This window comes from Sceloporus occidentalis, unplaced genomic scaffold, assembly GCF_023333645.1.
Source record: "Sceloporus occidentalis isolate IW3139 unplaced genomic scaffold, rSceOcc1.0.p SCAF_4, whole genome shotgun sequence".
NCBI lineage: Eukaryota > Metazoa > Chordata > Lepidosauria > Squamata > Phrynosomatidae > Sceloporus > Sceloporus occidentalis.
Genome location: NW_028316984.1, coordinates 102521350 through 102538870, shown reverse-complemented (window position 1 = coordinate 102538870; position 17521 = coordinate 102521350). Strand labels below are relative to the sequence as shown.

Below are 17521 nucleotides of genomic sequence, written 5' to 3'. Positions count from 1 at the left end.
ACAGTTGAGGAGGGAGGGGCCTCTTCCTTCAGGCAGTCCAAGATGTTGCTGGGTCTGCCTGATGGCTCCCTCTGAGGCCGAGATGACAGTTGAAGAGGGAGGGGCCTCTTCCTTCAGGCAGTCCTCGATGTTGCTGGGTCTGCCTGATGGCTCCCTCTGAGGCCGAGATGACAGTTGAAGAGGGAGGGGCCTCTTCCTTCAGGCAGTCCTCGATGTTGCTGGGTCTGCCTGATGGCTCCCTCTGAGGCCGAGATGACAGTTGAAGAGGGAGGGGCCTCTTCCTTCAGGCAGTCCTCGATGTTGCTGGGTCTGCCTGATGGCTCCCTCTGAGGCCGAGATGACAGTTGTAGAGGGAGGGGCCTCTTCCTTCAGGCAGACCTCGATGTTGCTGGGTCTGCCTGATGGCTCCCTCTGAGGCCGAGATGACAGTTGAGGAGGGAGGGGCCTCTTCCTTCAGGCAGTCCCCGATGTTGCTGGGTCTGCCTGATGGCTCCCTCTGAGGCCGAGATGACAGTTGAAGAGGGAGGGGCCTCTTCCTTCAGGCAGTCCAAGATGTTGCTGGTCTGCCTGATGGCTCCCTCTGAGGCCGAGATGTCAGTTGAGGAGGGAGGGGCCTCTTCCTTCAGGCAGTCCCTGATGTTGCTGGGTCTGCCTGATGGCTCCCTCTAAGGCCGAGATGACAGTTGAAGAGGGAGGGGCCTCTTCCTTCAGGCAGTCCAAGATGTTGCTGGGTCTGCCTGATGGCTCCCTCTGAGGCCGAGATGACAGTTGAGGAGGGAGGGGCCTCTTCCTTCAGGCAGTCCTCGATGTTGCTGGTCTGCCTGATGGCTCCCTCTGAGGCTGAGATGACAGTTGAAGAGGGAGGGGCCTCTTCCTTCAGGCAGTCCAAGATGTTGCTGGTCTGCCTGATGGCTCCCTCTTTTTGAATGATACTGCTTTGTATTACAAAAAACAAAACAAAACCAAATAGGGCGTATATGTTATTGGCAATCCCAATTAGAGTAGTTCCAGTTAAAACAGATCCAGTTAGAACAGATCTATTGAATGGTGAATCAATACTTAAAGTAGATGCAACTGGTTCAGTAGGTCTATTCTACTTGAGTCTTAGGTTTCAGGCCTCAGACACTAAACCAGAATTGTTCTTAATTTCATCACAGTTGTTTTTAATAATGAAAACATCACATTTAATCTTTGTGGGGAAAACAACCATGGGTAATATTAGCTATGTTTCATATAAGTATCAATTTAAAATATAAAGATTACATATATCAAAACCACAGTTTCACGCTTTATGATAGTGGTTTGGAAAACAAATAACATCCTGTCAACCACTTTCACCAGGAACTTAAGACCAAGGTCCCATTGGGTTTGTTGGTGTAGTTATGATGGCAACAAAGGAAGCAGTGACAAAACAAAAAGGCAGAGAGGAAAGGAAAAGAAGAAAAAGAAGGGGGCAATAGTGTTTGGAGGAGAAGGCTGCTGACTCCATGCCATCTGTTTCCCAAATGCCTGCCTTCTGTGAAGAGGATCCATTGAGCCAAGGAATTACAAAAGGACTAGCTTGCATTTGCCTATCCCATGGCACAGGTGATTGTGCAAGCCAGATGTCGTATTATTTCTTGGCTGCTTGGAACCCTGCCTTCAAATTCAGGCATGCACAAAATATGCAACACAGAGGTAACAGTCTTTTCTTCGCATCAAACTAATACTGCACCACCTCTCCACATGAGTCTCCAAGGTTATGGACCATTCCATTGGTGTTAGCACCACTATAGAATCCTGAAAGTTTCTTATATTCTTCCTTAAAGTTTCAGGTCAAGTCAAAATCTTCAGCTTTAGTGGTAGAGGGAACTGAAGGATGAGTGGGGATCAGGGAGGATAACTTCTTTTCCTATTTACCAATAGAAGAGCTCAGTTGAACAACAACAACAACAAAAACCCTGCTGATGAACAGAATCTTCCATATGGAAGATTTCACTGAATCCAACCCAATAAAATATATTGGTTGGTAGATAAACCTTGAAACTGTAAAACACCACTATTGAATATTTTTAAAATGTTATTTTCTTGTTTATTTTTTCCTAGATACAGAAAATGGTATTTCAGCTGGCCAAGTTGCATATATTTCTTCCAAGAGCTGTAATGTTTTTGATGAAAACTATGGATGTTTAGCTTCAAACATTCCAGCCTTAGAATTAATGGCTTTATATGTAGCAGCAGCTATGCATGATTATGACCACCCCGGTCGTACAAATGCCTTTTTGGTAGCTACAAACGCTCCTCAGGTAGGAGGATTTTAATGAAAAATTTACAATAAGGCTGATAATACCAAAATATATGAATATCATGCTCAGTTCTAAACATATAGCAGTCAGAGGTATTAATATTTGTCAACAGTTCTTCATTTGTTACAGTCAATCTGATTCAAGAACATTAGTAAACCATAGAGCTGTGAGGATCTAAAGGACAGTCCTTACTCACCAAGCAGGTGGAGGGCTAGTTGAAGCTCTGCTAAATCCAAATTCCTTTCAGTCTAGGAGTGCTAGAAAAGTTCTAGTACTCCCCTGGTTCTGACCTAGCTTGCTGTGTTCCTGGGTTGAATGGGGTTTGAGTGTGGTGTTGTTTGGCTCCTCCCATTCTTCACTCTCTTGGCAGCTGAGATCAGCCGGCAGAGTAGCTGTGCTGGCAGATCTCTGTGCTGTCTGATCTCTGTGATCATTCAGCAGAAGGGGCTTATGCCACAATAAGGTTAATTCAGCTGAGAGAATGCCAGTTCTGCTAGCATAATAATTTTCTGCCTCTGCTTACCCCCTATAGCCACTACATCTTTGAGTTAGGGTCATTAGTTATACATCATAATTAATTCTCTAACAAATGGAAGGCTTCCAGGATTATTTGAAGATGGAATTTCCCCGATGCTGGAAAATTCCATCCAGTCAGTATTTAGTGGATCCAATTAAATTATTACATCTGTTCAGAGTCTGTATTTCTGATTTTTCAGCATCATTTCCCATATAAAATTAGTAGTTTTGATCAATTGGTAAAGCTAAAGCAATTTAATATTTTACTTTTTCAGTTAAAACTGAAGTACTTTTATTTGAGTATTTAAAACTTTTTTAATATATTAGTCTTAGGCATTGGTGAAATTTCAGTTATAACAAACTGTTATACAATTTTTTTTGCAGGCTGTGCTGTATAATGACAGATCAGTTCTGGAAAATCATCATGCAGCTTCTGCTTGGAGTCTCTTCTTATCTCAACCAGAATACAACTTTCTTCCTGATCTTGATCATGTACAATTCAAACGATTTCGATTTTTAGTGATTGAAGCAATCCTTGCTACAGATCTCAAGAAACATTTTGATTTCCTTGCTGAATTTAATGCCAAGGTTTGTTACACAAGTTTACCTGTGCATAGAAAATCATCTTAATGATAGTTCATTAATATCAACAGATATTTATATCAATATATTATATTTGGCAAATTTGGAACTGTAATTCTTATTTTCGAAAACAGTGATGGCGAACCTTTTAGGGACCAAGTGCCCGAACTAAATGGTCCTCTAGCACCAGGTGTCACACAGTGCCAGGGGTGAGACATCTGCTGTCCGGGGGCAGGATTTCTTCCCCTGCCCTCCTGAGCCTTCAGCTGCCTCCAGAGAGACAGCTGGAGGTCGGGGAGGGTCTCCCCATGTCATCCCTGGCCTTCAGCTGCCTCCCAAGAATCAACTGGAGACCGGGGAGGGTCAGGAAGGAGGAGAAAGAGGTGTATGTCTCTTCCTCCTCCTCCTTCCACTGCGTGCTGGGGGGAATGGCGTCATGTGCCAGCTCTGGCACATGTGCCATAGGCTCACCATCATGGCTCTAAAGGCACCAGATCCTATCTGATCTTGGAAGCTAAGCAGGATCAGCCCTAATAAGTACTTGGATGGAAGAATACCAAGTGCTATAGGATATATTTCAAAGAAAGGTACTGGCAAAACGAACTCTGAATATTCCTTGCCTAAGAAAAAACTATGAAATTCATCTCTATAAGTTGACAGGCAACTTGAAGGCGCCTACACAATTCCTTGCTGTACCATCATACATTTCTTAATTGATCTACTAAATCTTCAGATTGCATTGTGAATAGCTGAAAACAGAAAAATAGCAAGTCATGTAGAAAATTAACTGACTTCATTATAATGGGGAATATTAAACCTCACTCCCTTGGTTAGCCATCTAAAAGGATTTGGAATGGCTTAGCAGTCCTCTCCATGTACAGAAAGAAGCTCAGCTAGCACAAACATAGTGTCTATTCTAGTGGCTCTGTATATAGGCTCAGAAGGTTCTGCCAATAGAAATCTGCACCCAATGGATTTCTCACCTTGAAATAAGGCCAGGATGAAGTCAGCCTTGCATCTGTTGCATCAAAGTTCTTTCATTTTATTAAGAGGGTCCTAGATTGGGCCCTTCTGCTTTTCAGTGGAAGGATTCCCTCCTGCAAAGATACCTGTTGGACCTAAAGGCCCATTATAGATGCCGCCTGGAAATGGTGATTCATCACTTTGCTTCCACCTCATTCCAGTTAGGATTACTCTCATTTGAAATGCTGCTATATTGCTAGCTGTCATGTGCTGCAGGAAGATTTTTAAAAAAATATATACTAAAGTAAGAAAATGAGCTAGCTGATTACTCTTCTTCTCTGAAAGAACAGTTACAGTCAAATGCATCTTGCAGATGTGAGGAACTAGCCAACTGTATGCACTTTACTAATAATGGAAACAACACAGAGGCCACAAAAACCTTGATTTGCAAAAATAAAATGTTAGATCTAAGTAAATCTGTCTTGATAAATAAGTATGTAGCTATCTTATACACTCATCCCTCTACATTTGTGGCTTTGACTTTTGCAGATTTGATTGTTCATGGATTGTATTAATATGTTCTCTAGAAATATCCAGGTCCTCCAGCGCAACTCTATGGTGAATTTTAACCAAAAGTTGCACTGAAGGACCTAGAGATTCCTGGAGGGAACACTCCACTAGGCATTTGTATCTCCTTCTGTGCAATTGTATGGTCAATATCTGACAGATGTTGACCACAGAGTTGCACTGGAGGACCTAGAGATTCCTGGAGAGGTGTTCTCTCAGGTAAAAACATAGTGTTTTTGTTATTTGCGGTTTTTCCACATTCGCGGGGATCCTGTGCCCCTAACCCCAGCGAATGTGGAGGGACGAGTGTAATGTGCTTAGGGTTACCATTTGTCCCAGTTTTAAAGCATGTAAAAATGTCCTGGCTGGTTGACGCTGTATGTCCCAGTTTCCAAGGGAAACAGCAACCATGGTGTTACCCAATGGGCTTATGAGTTCTGCTCAAAATGGAAGAGTTTTTGGGATTCCTCCTGGACAGAAGACTGAAATGGGGGACAAAGAAAACGCCTGGCTGCCCTGTTTTGGGGTGGGAAGCCAGGCGACCAGCCCAAGGGAAAGCGGGTCCTCCTCTGCAGCTGCCACCTTTCCCCCAGCCAGGCCTCTCCTCCTAGGAGGATCCTGAGGCCACTTACGAGGCAGGCAGGGCCCATTCCTTCCGAAGCCTAATTGTCCCCAAGACTGACCAGCCTCTGTATATGGGGCCAAAATTATGCATTTTGCCATGACCTGTAAATAGATCGAGGGTAAAGCTTGGAGGTTCCTTCTGTGTGTGTGTGTGTGTGTGTGTGTGTGTGTGTGTGTGTGTGTGTGTGTGAAGAGAGATTCTAATTGAGACTTTTCTTCATCATTCCAGCCAGATGCGTGGGTGGGAAGGGGACTCTTAAACTAACAGCAATATCAATCAGTCACCAGGACTCTTTCTGCTTGTCTCTTTCTTGCTAAACTCCTCTCCGTAAAGCATTGGGAAATCTGAAAGAGCTGCTATCACATTTCCATAGTGACCCGTAAATCAGTCGACCTGGGATTTTGGGGTCAATTTTTGGGCGTACATTTTTAGACTTATAGATGAATATGTACAGTATATAAATGTCAACAGGCAGGTGAGGAGGCACCCAGACACTGTTCAGCTATAGTTGGGTGGCTGGAAAAAAGGAGTTGCCATTGCCCTTTCTGATCGCCAGCCTTACAATTTGGCATATTGCTCTGGAGGACAATATATAGTCTTTCCCCCCACTTGCTGTGCTGCAGACAGATGGTTCTTGTGCATTTGGCTGTCCCTACAGCTATCAGTTGGCTGTAGAGCTGCAACTTAGCATTATCAAACTGCTTTGAGCAGATGTAGTATAAGGAAGTCTGTTATAGTAACACTAATGGAGCTTTATGCTGTGTAGTCTGCCTGAACCTCATGCTGACTTTGCTTCAGTGAATGGTACAGGGTTTGTGTTCATAGAACTAGGTGGTCCCACTTTCTCTTCTCTCTGTACCTCCCATACATATATACATACATATCAGAAAATTTACCCCAGCATGTGGAAAATTACATAGAATATTGTGTGGGGACCTTGCACACAGAGTAAGAAATTGACAAGTTCCGCCCCCCCCCCCCCCTGGCGTAAAAGAAATTCCGCATATGCTTGAGCCCCATTAGAAGTAATGGGGCTTATGCTCGCAGTGGCACATATGCAACCTTCTGTCTCATGGCACCACTTCTTCCGGCACTGCTTTCAGCGTATGCTGAAAGCTGCGTATAATGCACCCGCGTATGGTGTGGGCGCACTGTACTTTTGAATAGATATGAATATGATTACCCTGCATATTTTTAAAATATATATATATATTTAAAGAAACTTTTTTGTACATTAAGTATCAAAATCTACTGACTGTAACTCTGAAAGACTTGATGGATTTTATAAGATTTAATTTAGTGTTTTTGTCCTCCTCCAAATAGATTAATGATGTAAACGGTCATGGTATTGAGTGGAGCAGTGAGAGTGATCGCCTATTGGTGTGTCAGATATGCATCAAGCTGGGAGATATCAATGGTCCAGCAAAAGTTAGAGATCTACACTTGAAATGGACAGAGGGCATTGTCAATGAGTTTTATGAACAGGTAAGCTTTATACTATACAGTCAACTCTCCTTATCCACGGATTCAAGCATCCACGGCTTGAAAATATTCCCCAAGAGCATAAATTCCAAATAGCAAACCTTGATTTTCCATTTTATAGAAGGGACACCATTTTGCTCTGCCATTATATTTAATGGGACTTGAGCATCCATAGATTCTGTTATCCACAGGGGATCCTGGAACCAAACCCTAACAGATAACAAGGACCCACTCTACATGCCTTCTAAAATTGATCTGTTTATCAATGGGTTTATAGTTAGATTTGCTTAAGAAAATGTATGGACGATCCTTTAAGTTATTTACTTAAATATTAGAAAGTGCATAATGCTTTAAATGAAGACAAAGATTCTTGGGGATCATCCTGTCTTCATCTGAGCAGATCATAGAGGGTGAAAACGCAGGACAGCTCAGCCAATAGAAATGTGATCAACTTGAGAAAAAAGAAAACTATGTGAAGGAAAACCTTTCGAACTGAGTCTCTAGGACAATCATTCCTTTACCTAGATTGGCAAAAAGATTGAAAAAAGAAACTCCCAGCTAGCTAGTTGTTTTGAGCATACAAACCATGTTTTCTGTATCTTGAAGAAATAGAATTCTTGGAGTAAGGAAGTTTTCCACAAGCAGGCAGTGACAGTGCAGGTCCATGTGACAGTAGGTTAGCCTTCTGTTGAGCATGGAGAAACATTTAGGTCATGATTCCGTATAGGAACATATGCACACATCATGTAGCTATGTCTCTGTAGATGTATCTCTTGATGCTGCCCCAACTCACCTATTGTGTGGTGACATTTATATATTTATTTACTACATGTATATACCACCTTTTTCCCTGAGTGTGACCCAAGATGGCTTCCAAAGAGGAACAGTTTAAAAACAATTTAAAATCTCCATATTATACTATATAAAAATCATTTAAAAACCATACATAAGTTACTAAGATACAGAGTTCAGTATGATCCTTCCCTGCTTACCTGATAGCAACTATATATTGTCAAAATCTTGAATTGAGAAATTCAGTGTTGGACATAAATATGTTGGGGGCCATTATTAGACCAATATGGAAAATGACTGAAAATAAACATCCACTACCTCGATGTTCTACAAAACCTACAGCATCTTCCACTGAGAAGCCTCTCTGGAGTATGAGTAACACATGTGCTAAATTATTCTATCTAATGGGACTATGATTTCTATATGTTGTTGTTGTGTGCCTCCAAGTCATTTTTTACTTATGTAGACCCTAAGGTGAACCTGTCATAGGGTTTTTGTGCTTGTTCCTTTGGGGGGGGGGGGGTGTGCCAATGCTATCCTCTGAGGCTGAGAGAGTATGACTTGCCTAAGGTCACCCAGTAGGTTTTTATGCTCGAGCAGGGATTTGAGCCCTGGTCTCCAGTGTCATCCAACTATAAATAAAATCTTTGTGAATAGTAGAAATTCTGTGTGAACTTTTAAAGGACTGCCAGGAATATACCTATAACGTTTGCTTAGACTGTCTACAGTTCACAAAATATTTTTATTTACAGCATATTGACATCATTGTCCCATTAGCTAAAATAATTCAGTAAATGTGCCACTCATACTCCAGAGTGACTTTTCAGTCATATGGAGGCATTGTAGAATGTTGAAGTTGCTGATCTTTATTTTTAGTTAATTTCCATATTGTTCTAATAATGGCTTTAGAATATTCATCACAGTTTTGAATTTTTCAATGCAAGATTTTGACAACATTATACTTTTCAGTGCATAGTACCTGTCACTACATGCCAGTATAGGCCATGTCTTATGAACACTGACTCAACATACTTAGCCCATCAGCAATCAATCAGCTTCTTCAACTCCATCATAACTATTATGAAAGTGTGTTCCTTAAAGCAGATGCTTGTTGTGTTCTTTTGGTAAAGTTATATAAAACTAGAAATAGTAATTTGTTATTGCTCCATGTTTCTTTATCAAAATATTGTTTATCCATTTTTGTTTTACATGATTTCTAAACACTACATTAATATCCAGTCAGTTCTAAACTTCTTATCCTGATGAACTTTCAGGGCGATGAAGAGGCAAGTTTGGGATTACCCATAAGCCCTTTTATGGACCGGCATTCTCCTCAGCTTGCAAAATTACAAGAATCTTTTATTACTCATATTGTTGGTCCTCTCTGTAATTCCTATGATGCAGCTGGGTTGCTTCCAGGACAGTGGGTTGATGAAAAAGATGATAATGAAAGCTTTGAAGATTATGATGCAGAAGAGTTGGATAGTGAAGAGGATGAAATGGATGACTTTGGCACAAGTACGATTAAATATGTGTTTGACACAGTATGCAGAACTTTAAATTGATTTTGATTTACATACTCAGAGGAATGATTGTCTATTTACTTTTTTAAGACACTATTATACCACTTTCATTATAGAGGCCACAAAATAGTGTACTATATCATATTAATTATAGCAGTAAAAGACACAATACAACTTTGATAAAACAAAATATTTCATTAAAATCACTAAAGATAACTGATCAGGAAAATGTTGAGAAAACTCATAAATCTTCAGTTATATTGTACAGTGAGAGCCTAATTGATTTTAATGGTCAGTGCTTTTCACATGATAGGCACCACAACATACAATGATTAAATACAAACATCAGTAGGCTCTTGTAAAGTAAGCGGAGTCTTTCCCGCACAGCCTTGGGAATGGAGCAGTGGGCAGAAAAGATGATTTCATTGATAACTTGGGGACTGTACAGACTGTCCCTAAGAGAGCCAGATCGGTGAAATCCACTCCTAAGGGAGCCAGATCGGTGCCGCGGCAACTGCATGCCACGGACCCAATCTCGACTTTTTGCAGTGCAAAAAAGACCTTCAAAAAGTGACTCCTTTCTGCACTGCGGAAAGGGCACCGTAGCCACCAGTACCACATTTTTGGGCACTACTTTGGTGCTGCGTCATGTAGACGCAGTGCCAGAGGAGCACCATGATGCCGCACACCATGTGGTGGTGTGGGTGGCACCATGCCAGCCTGGAGGTGGACTCCACCCCCAGGCTGGCCAAAGATGCCGGTCTATACAGCCTGTTGGATATCAAATGTCTCACAAGAGTAACATTTTGAGCCTGCCTTCATCTGATGAATGCATCTGAACCATATTTCATCTGATACATCTGAGGAAGTATGCTCAAGTTTATGAAAGCTTGTGCTACCAGCTTTCAGTTAGTCTCAAAGGTGCTACAAGATCCCTTTGCACACAGAAGACATTATCATTAACATTATCAATGTAAGAATTGTTAACATGTTACAGTACCTATTTTTAATGCATTCTTTTGAGAATTTGGGGCTTTTTTATCTCATGTGATTTTAAACTATGTAACACTTCTTTTTTCTTTTTTCAAATTGTACTGGCCAGAACCATATAAGCTGCTCATATTAGCACTGGGGGGTTTCATTGTTATCCTTCTGGTGAAACTGGGAGCACTATAGGACTATGACACTGGAATATTCATAGAACAGTAATACTGTATGGGACAGCTTTTAATAATTGCTTTTAAAATGGAGTTTGGAGATAAGATTCATATAAAACTTTCAACTGTGAAGTTGTCCCCTCCCTCACATTCCACCAGTATTGCTGCAGTAAGCATTGCATTAGTGCTATACCTTTATAGCCCTTCTCCGAATTCCACTTGCTACTAAACTTCCTGGGACACTGTTGGCCTTGCAGAGAAATCATGTTTCCCATAAAGATTACACTTTAATCAAAGCAGGGTTGGCCAAATATACCCCTGAAGCCACCTAAGACCCTACACCCATGCTTTTTGTGACCCTCACCTCCTCCATATTTCCTAGACTTCCCCTTCTCTGTAAAGAAAAATAACAGAAAAATTAATAATATAATAATAATACTTATTTCTTACCTGCCTCTCCCCGTGGATCAAGGTGGGGAATAACAACAATGAACAGATAAGCAACGTAAGTTAAAACATCAGTTTAAAATACACATCAATTTAAAATGGCAACCTATATACATTAAAATGATCCTCATGTAAAATTCACAATTTAAAAAACATCTAGATAAGCCTGCCGAAAGAAACTGGTCTTCAATGCTGTTTTAAATGTGGTCAGCATGTTCAGCTGTCAGATTTCTTCTGGCAGGTCATTTTATAGTCTAGGGCAGTGGTTCCCAACCTGTGGGTCGGGTGTCCGGGATTGCTGCCAGCAATCTCTGACTTATGCTGATAACCAAGCCTGCAGCCAACACATGTAGGCAAAACAAACCTTGTGGAGAAGCAGTCAAAGAGCAAGCCGAGGAAACAAGCCGATGTCAGGGTTGCAGAAAGTCAAGCGTGCCAAAAGACAAGCCGAAGTCAGGAAGCCAGAAAGCAGCGTGGTCAAAACAGTCCGACGTCACGATAGCCAAGAGATAACAAAGGTCCGGTCCGAGGTCAAGAAAACAAAGTAGCAAGGTAACAAGATGTCAGGAGCTAGAGCAACAGCAATCACACCAAGGGCTCATGCAATAAACTCAAGCCTCTCTCCCACTTAAATCAGGGAAACTCTCCCTCGAGCCACCTGAGGCTGGTTTGCTAATTGTCTTTCTGCAATCCTCCTGGATCTGCGCCTGCAAGCATTCTCGGCCCTTCTCTCTTGATAAGAAGGCACCTGCAGGCACGCCTCGTCTCCAGAGTCACCACTAGGTTGTGGCACCATAGAAGGCCTTTCCTCAGCACTAGGACCTGGTTGGACCTCCTGCTCTGGGGCTGGGGAAGCACAGCTGGGACCTGGCAGAGCAGAACTAACACCTGGCGTAGCCTCAATCAGCCCTTGCTCTGGAGGAGGCTCATCCTCCTCCTCATCCTCCGAGAGCTCATCTTGGCTGGCCATGATATCGGGACCCCTTTGGGGGTCGAATGACCCTTTAATGGGGGTCGCCTAAGACCATTGGAAAACACCTATTTAATTACAGTTAAGAAGTAGCAATGAAAATAATTTCATGGTTTTGGGTCACCACAACATGAGAAACTATATTAAAGGGTCGCAGCATTAGGAAGGTTGGGAACCACTGGTCTATGGGCAGCTGAAGAAAAGATGAATTGCTGCTGTTGGAATCTTCCAGAAATTTAACATAATCTTCCTAAGTTTAACATAACCTCCCTCTCATCCCCATCTCAAACCCAGAAATAGACTCCCAAGTGCATGGTTACTTGTGTGTGCATATTTTGTTTGGTCTTTTGCTCTCTGGTGGCCCATGCACCGCCTGGAGAGTTTAAGAAGGAAAATTGGCCTTCAAATTCAGGTCAGTTGCCCACTCTGGGTTAAAGAAAGAAAGGGGGAAGAGTTTGTTTTTTAGTGGTGGTGGTGACCAGCTGCACGCCCTTCAAAGGAAATGCTATTTTAACTGTGTAGTATTAATGTTGGAATTTAGGGGGTGGGGTGAGGAAATTTCATTGTTTGAAATGTAATATGAGCAATGCTACTTACCTGTTACTTCCAAAGTCTCTAAAAGCACTATTAAAACCTGTTCTTTGCTAATAGAAAGAAATTGCTTTATACTTGTTTAGGCCTAAATTTTAGAAATGAGTTTTTTTCTTCCATTTTTCAGAACTGCAGAGAAGAAGACAGCAGATATTTTGTCAGCTAATATACCATTTGAATGAAAATCATAAAGTATGGAAGAAACTAATTGAAGAAGAAGAACTAAATAAATCTGAAGATAGTAAAAAGACAGAGAATACATCTTTATGTCAAACAGATGAGATTCAAGTTATTGAGGAAGCTGATGAAGAAGAGGAACATCATCAGGGAGAAGAGAAAACATTTTAAGAAGAATTTAGAAAGATATACATAATTAATCCATGAAGCATATACTCTTCAGACTGATATAGTTGACAGAACTATGAAAGATCTGAATACTGTGAAAAGACATCTGCTTCACTAGCAGTATCCCTCTCCTGTGCACTTTCACCTCAAGGAATTAGAAACTTTATTCAAAGGTTTATTGAATATTGTATTCCATGATTCAAGGATGTTCTACCCAACTTGGTATTCAAATACCTTGTTCTGATGGCTTGCTGAAAATAGCTGCTTATTATGAAAATGAGATTTTGAAAAAACAGCAGCTTCAGTTACCAAAGTCACCAAAATATGTTGCTTCTAAGAGCTTTTTATTACATATACACACACATAGACCGAGTGGGCCCTTGGTATCCCCTGAGGTTTCGTTCCAAGACCACTCACATCCCTCTGGATACCAAAATCCATGAATGCTCTAGTCCTGTTATACACAATGCCCTAGTAAAATGGTACCCCTTATACTAAATGGCAAAATCAAGACTTGTTTTTTGGAATTTTGGGAGGTAATGTTTTCAAGCCATAGATGGTGGAATCTGGATGCAGAGGGCTGACTGTATGTATGTATGTTTTGGAATGTGCATTTTATTTTTAATGTGAATCTAAAAATGACTGTGCCTATAGGTATGAATGTTAGAATTCACAACAATTTCATTTACAATTGTTTTCTTAATAGCTATTTTGAGCTGATTTAACCATTTGATGACTGCAACCAGAAAAGCTAATTTCTGAGTTTTGTGGTTAAAATTGAATCCCATATGCATCAGTTTGATGCTTTTTACTGTGGTGCATAACCTGCCATTTTATTTTTCTGAAAATGTTCAGGTTTGCAGTGAGTATCCAGGCTAGCTTGCTAAAAATACACCAGTTGCCTTTTTCTTACTGTTCTGTAATAGGACATAAAAGCTGTTTCACTGTTTAAATAATTAAGGGATTTTATTCTTTTAACCAGTTATAGGTATGTTCCACTCTTGCTCAGGTTTCATGTTCAGAAATATGACACAACAGATTTTATATTTACAATCTTGTGCTAATGCTAGATGTTCATTTTAAAGTATACCACCTTTCTCTTTCTTTATATGTAAACTTTAGTAGAATTAAAGGATTGTTTTCTATAAATCCATTCTTCCAAAATCCATTTTTCCTCAAAACATGCAGGGATAGCTGTGTTGGCCATTTAGGAAATTCAAACAAAAATCCACCAAACAATGATACAGTGCAGCCTTGCCTTATGCAGGGATCTGTTCCAGACACCCCCCCCCCCCCCGCGTAAGGCAAATACCACGTAAACTCAAGCCCCATTCAATAGAATGAGGTTCGTGTTTGCGGCAGCGCAATGTGCACACGCGACGAGTGCATGTGCCATTCACTGTATTGCAGCGTGGCTTCCGTGTAAAGTGAAAGCCACCTATGGCACGCCTGTGTATGGAGCGGGTGTGCTATATCTTTATTAGCCAAGCGAAATGCACAATACACTTGTTGCAAGCTCTTCAAGCTCCACTGGCTTCTTCATCAGGCAAGATGTTACATACCAAATAGGAGAAAAATTGGAGATGTTAGTAAGATGCCTGCATTTTGTTGTTTCTCTTCTTAGTTAAGATGGTATGGGGATGGTATCTTTAGCATGCTGACTCCTCCTCTTCTAGCCATGTAGGCAGTAGGGAGATTTTCAAAGTCCAGGAAATTTAAAGTTAGATTTTTCCTCATTTTACAGTCACCTGACACATAAAACACTACAGTCTTGATAGTAACATCACACATCCTTTTGCCTGAAAAATACACATGTGATCATCAAAGTCCAGGTGTGTGTTTCATGATTTGTTATGGATGTTTCGAATCCACATGATACAAAGAAGTATTGCAGACAGTTTTCTTTTTTCCTTCATTTCAGTCCACATAGTTGATGTTTATTTTGTTCCCCCAGATGACATAAACTCCATTTATGAATTTAGGCATTACCATGATTTTTAACTACTAAATAGAGAATGAAGGATCTCTGTCTGATTTTGTAACCTGCAAAGTATGGTGTGTGTGTGTGTGTGTGTGTGTGTGTCTTTAACCAATCATCTTCTGCTATTTCCTGACCCCTACTGGAGTCTTCCAAACTGCTGGCATTTTAGACAATCTTTTATAGATTTATCTTTCTGGGAGTATTCATATTTGAAGGTAAAATTGTCAGAACACTTAACTTGCATGGGCCCCTGTTGTGTTGTCTATATTGTTTTACTGAAAGGATCCACACAACAATAAGTCGCCGCTGAATTGCTCTCTTAAGATAACATTTTGTCTGATTTTGCTCTTTCCAAACTGTTAAAATGTGTTGCCAATTCACTTCTAATACCACATAATATTTCTCAACCTGCATTTATAATATCTGTTTCAAAACTGAGCTCATTTGGAACGGAAGCCAGATTTTGGAGAGTGCAGTATATTATGAAGTGAATTCCTAGAGTATTCTTCTGGAAATGAACAGATTTTAAAACAGCATGAAAGACACATCCTTGAGAAAACAGCACATAATACGAACTTAAAATTATGTCCAGCATTTACTATTGGTGTACAGAAAAACCATAAGGATCTTCACTGAATCTAATCTTTTTTTTTTTTTTTTTGATAAAATTGCCAGCTTGTTAGATGAAAGGAATGCTGTGGATATAGTATATCTTGATTGCAGTAAGGTTTTTGACAGGGTTCCCCATGACATTCTTGCAAACAAGCTTGTAAAATGTGGGCTTGACAAGGTGACTGTTACATGGATTGTAATTGGTTGACTGGCCGAACCCAAAGAGTGCTCAACAATGGCTCCCTTTCATCCTGGAGAGAAGTGACAAGTGGGGTCCCACAGGGCTCTATCCTGGGCCCAGTGTTATTCAACATCTTTATCAATGACTTGGATGACAGAATTGGGGGTATACTTATCAAATTTGCAGATGACACCAAATTAGGAGGAGGAGCTAATACCCCAGAGGACAGGATCAAAATTCAGAATGGCTTTAATAGATTAGAAAGCTGGACCAAAACTAACAAAATGAATTTCAACATGGAGAAATGTAAGGTACTGCACTTTGGGTGGAAAAATGAAATGAGCAGATATAGGATGGGTGACACCTGGCCTAAGGAGACTACATGTGAAAGGGATCTGGGAGTCCAATTAGACCACAGGTTGAACATGAATCAGCAGTGCAATGCGGCAGCTAAAAAAGCCAATGCAATTTTAGGCTGCATCAATAGAAGTATAGTGTCTAGATCAAGGGAAGTAATAGTGTCACTATTCTGCTCTGGTCAGGCCCCACCTGGAATATTGTGTCCAGTTCTGGGCACCACAATTTAAAAAGGACATTGAGAAACTGGATCGTGTCCAAAGGAGGCCGACCAAAATGGAACGACTTAGGAAGCTGGGGATATTTAGCCTAGAGAAGAGAAGGTTAAGAGGTGATATGATAGCCCTGTTTAAATACTTGAAGGGATGTCATATTGAGGAGAGAGCAAGCTTGTTTTCTGCTGCTCCAGAGACTAGGACCCGGAGCAATGGATGCAAGCTCCAGGAAAAGAGATTCCACCTCAATATTAGGAAGAACTTCCTGACAATAAGGGCTATTTGACAGTGGAAACACACCCTCAGAGTGTGGTGGAGTCTCCTTTGGAGGTCTTTAAGCAGAGGCTGGATGGCCATCTGCCAGGGATGCTTTGATTGAGATTTCCTGCATGGCAGGGGATTGGACTGGGTGGCCCTTGCAGTCTCTTCTAACTCAATGATTCTATGATTCTATGTCCATTACCAGTATTAAAATTTTGAATAGACTGGAGATAGGCATTCATACCTGGACTTGCACATTAAGTACCAAAAACTGATAAGCCCGGGAAAGAAGGAAGGAATTGTGGTACAGTAACAGTAACTTCACCATTGGCATTCAGGTAGAGAAAATGGAGGAATGAATGTGGAAATAAGCTGCTTAATACTGAGCAAATTGCATTGAATCACAGTGTTACAGAGGATCTTCCAAATGTCCAGGGCAGATTTTGAGTTGGGAAGAGGATGGTAAAGGAGATGAAATTCATTCCACCAGTAGTGTCTATCCATTGACAGACACACACTGTTGTATTTCAGCTATTGTGTACTAAAGTATGAGAGCCAAAGCAGGATCCAGCATTCAGTGGAACTGAGTGAGACCCCCTTCTATCCCGTAACCTCCCGTGTACCCTCAAATCAACTCTAAACATCTAGGAATGCTTTTTATTTCAGTTTTCAGTTGACAGAGGAATGCAAGGGGGGGGGGGGGAAATCTTAAAGCTTCTCCATTGGAACATTGGATTTAGTTGCAAGATGGAGAGGTATATAAAATAAATGTACTAATGTTGGAGAAAAGGGCATTGTGTGTTGTTGATGCATTAGCAAATAAATCAATAGCAGTATATGGCCATTTGCAAATACATTTGCAAATGTATAGGCACCATTTGCAAATACATCAATAGCAATAATATATATAGCATGTACATTTCTATACTGCTTATCAATGAACTCAGCACTCTAAGCAGTTTACAATCTGCAAGTTAATTGCCCCCAACAAGATGGGTACTCATTTTACTGATCTATGAAAAGATGGAAGGCTGAGTGAATCTTGGAGCCCTGTGATCAAACTCACAAA

The 17521-nt window shown here is 40.9% G+C and overlaps 1 protein-coding gene across 2 annotated transcripts in view; it reads left to right on the top strand.

Annotated features, from left to right (window-relative positions):
• LOC149314430 (cGMP-inhibited 3',5'-cyclic phosphodiesterase 3B-like) overlaps positions 1-14009 on the top strand; it is a 94960-nt gene extending 80951 nt beyond the window's left edge. For both annotated transcript variants that reach the window (XM_089521104.1, XM_089521105.1), the window contains 5 exons: positions 2086-2285; positions 3186-3389; positions 6862-7023; positions 9087-9330; positions 12628-14009. In XM_089521104.1, coding sequence (XP_089377230.1) covers positions 2086-2285; positions 3186-3389; positions 6862-7023; positions 9087-9330; positions 12628-12848 — 1031 coding nt within the window. In that variant the 3' untranslated portion in view covers positions 12849-14009. The remainder of the gene's footprint in view (positions 1-2085; positions 2286-3185; positions 3390-6861; positions 7024-9086; positions 9331-12627) is intronic.
• The last annotated feature ends 3512 nt before the right edge of the window (positions 14010-17521 follow it).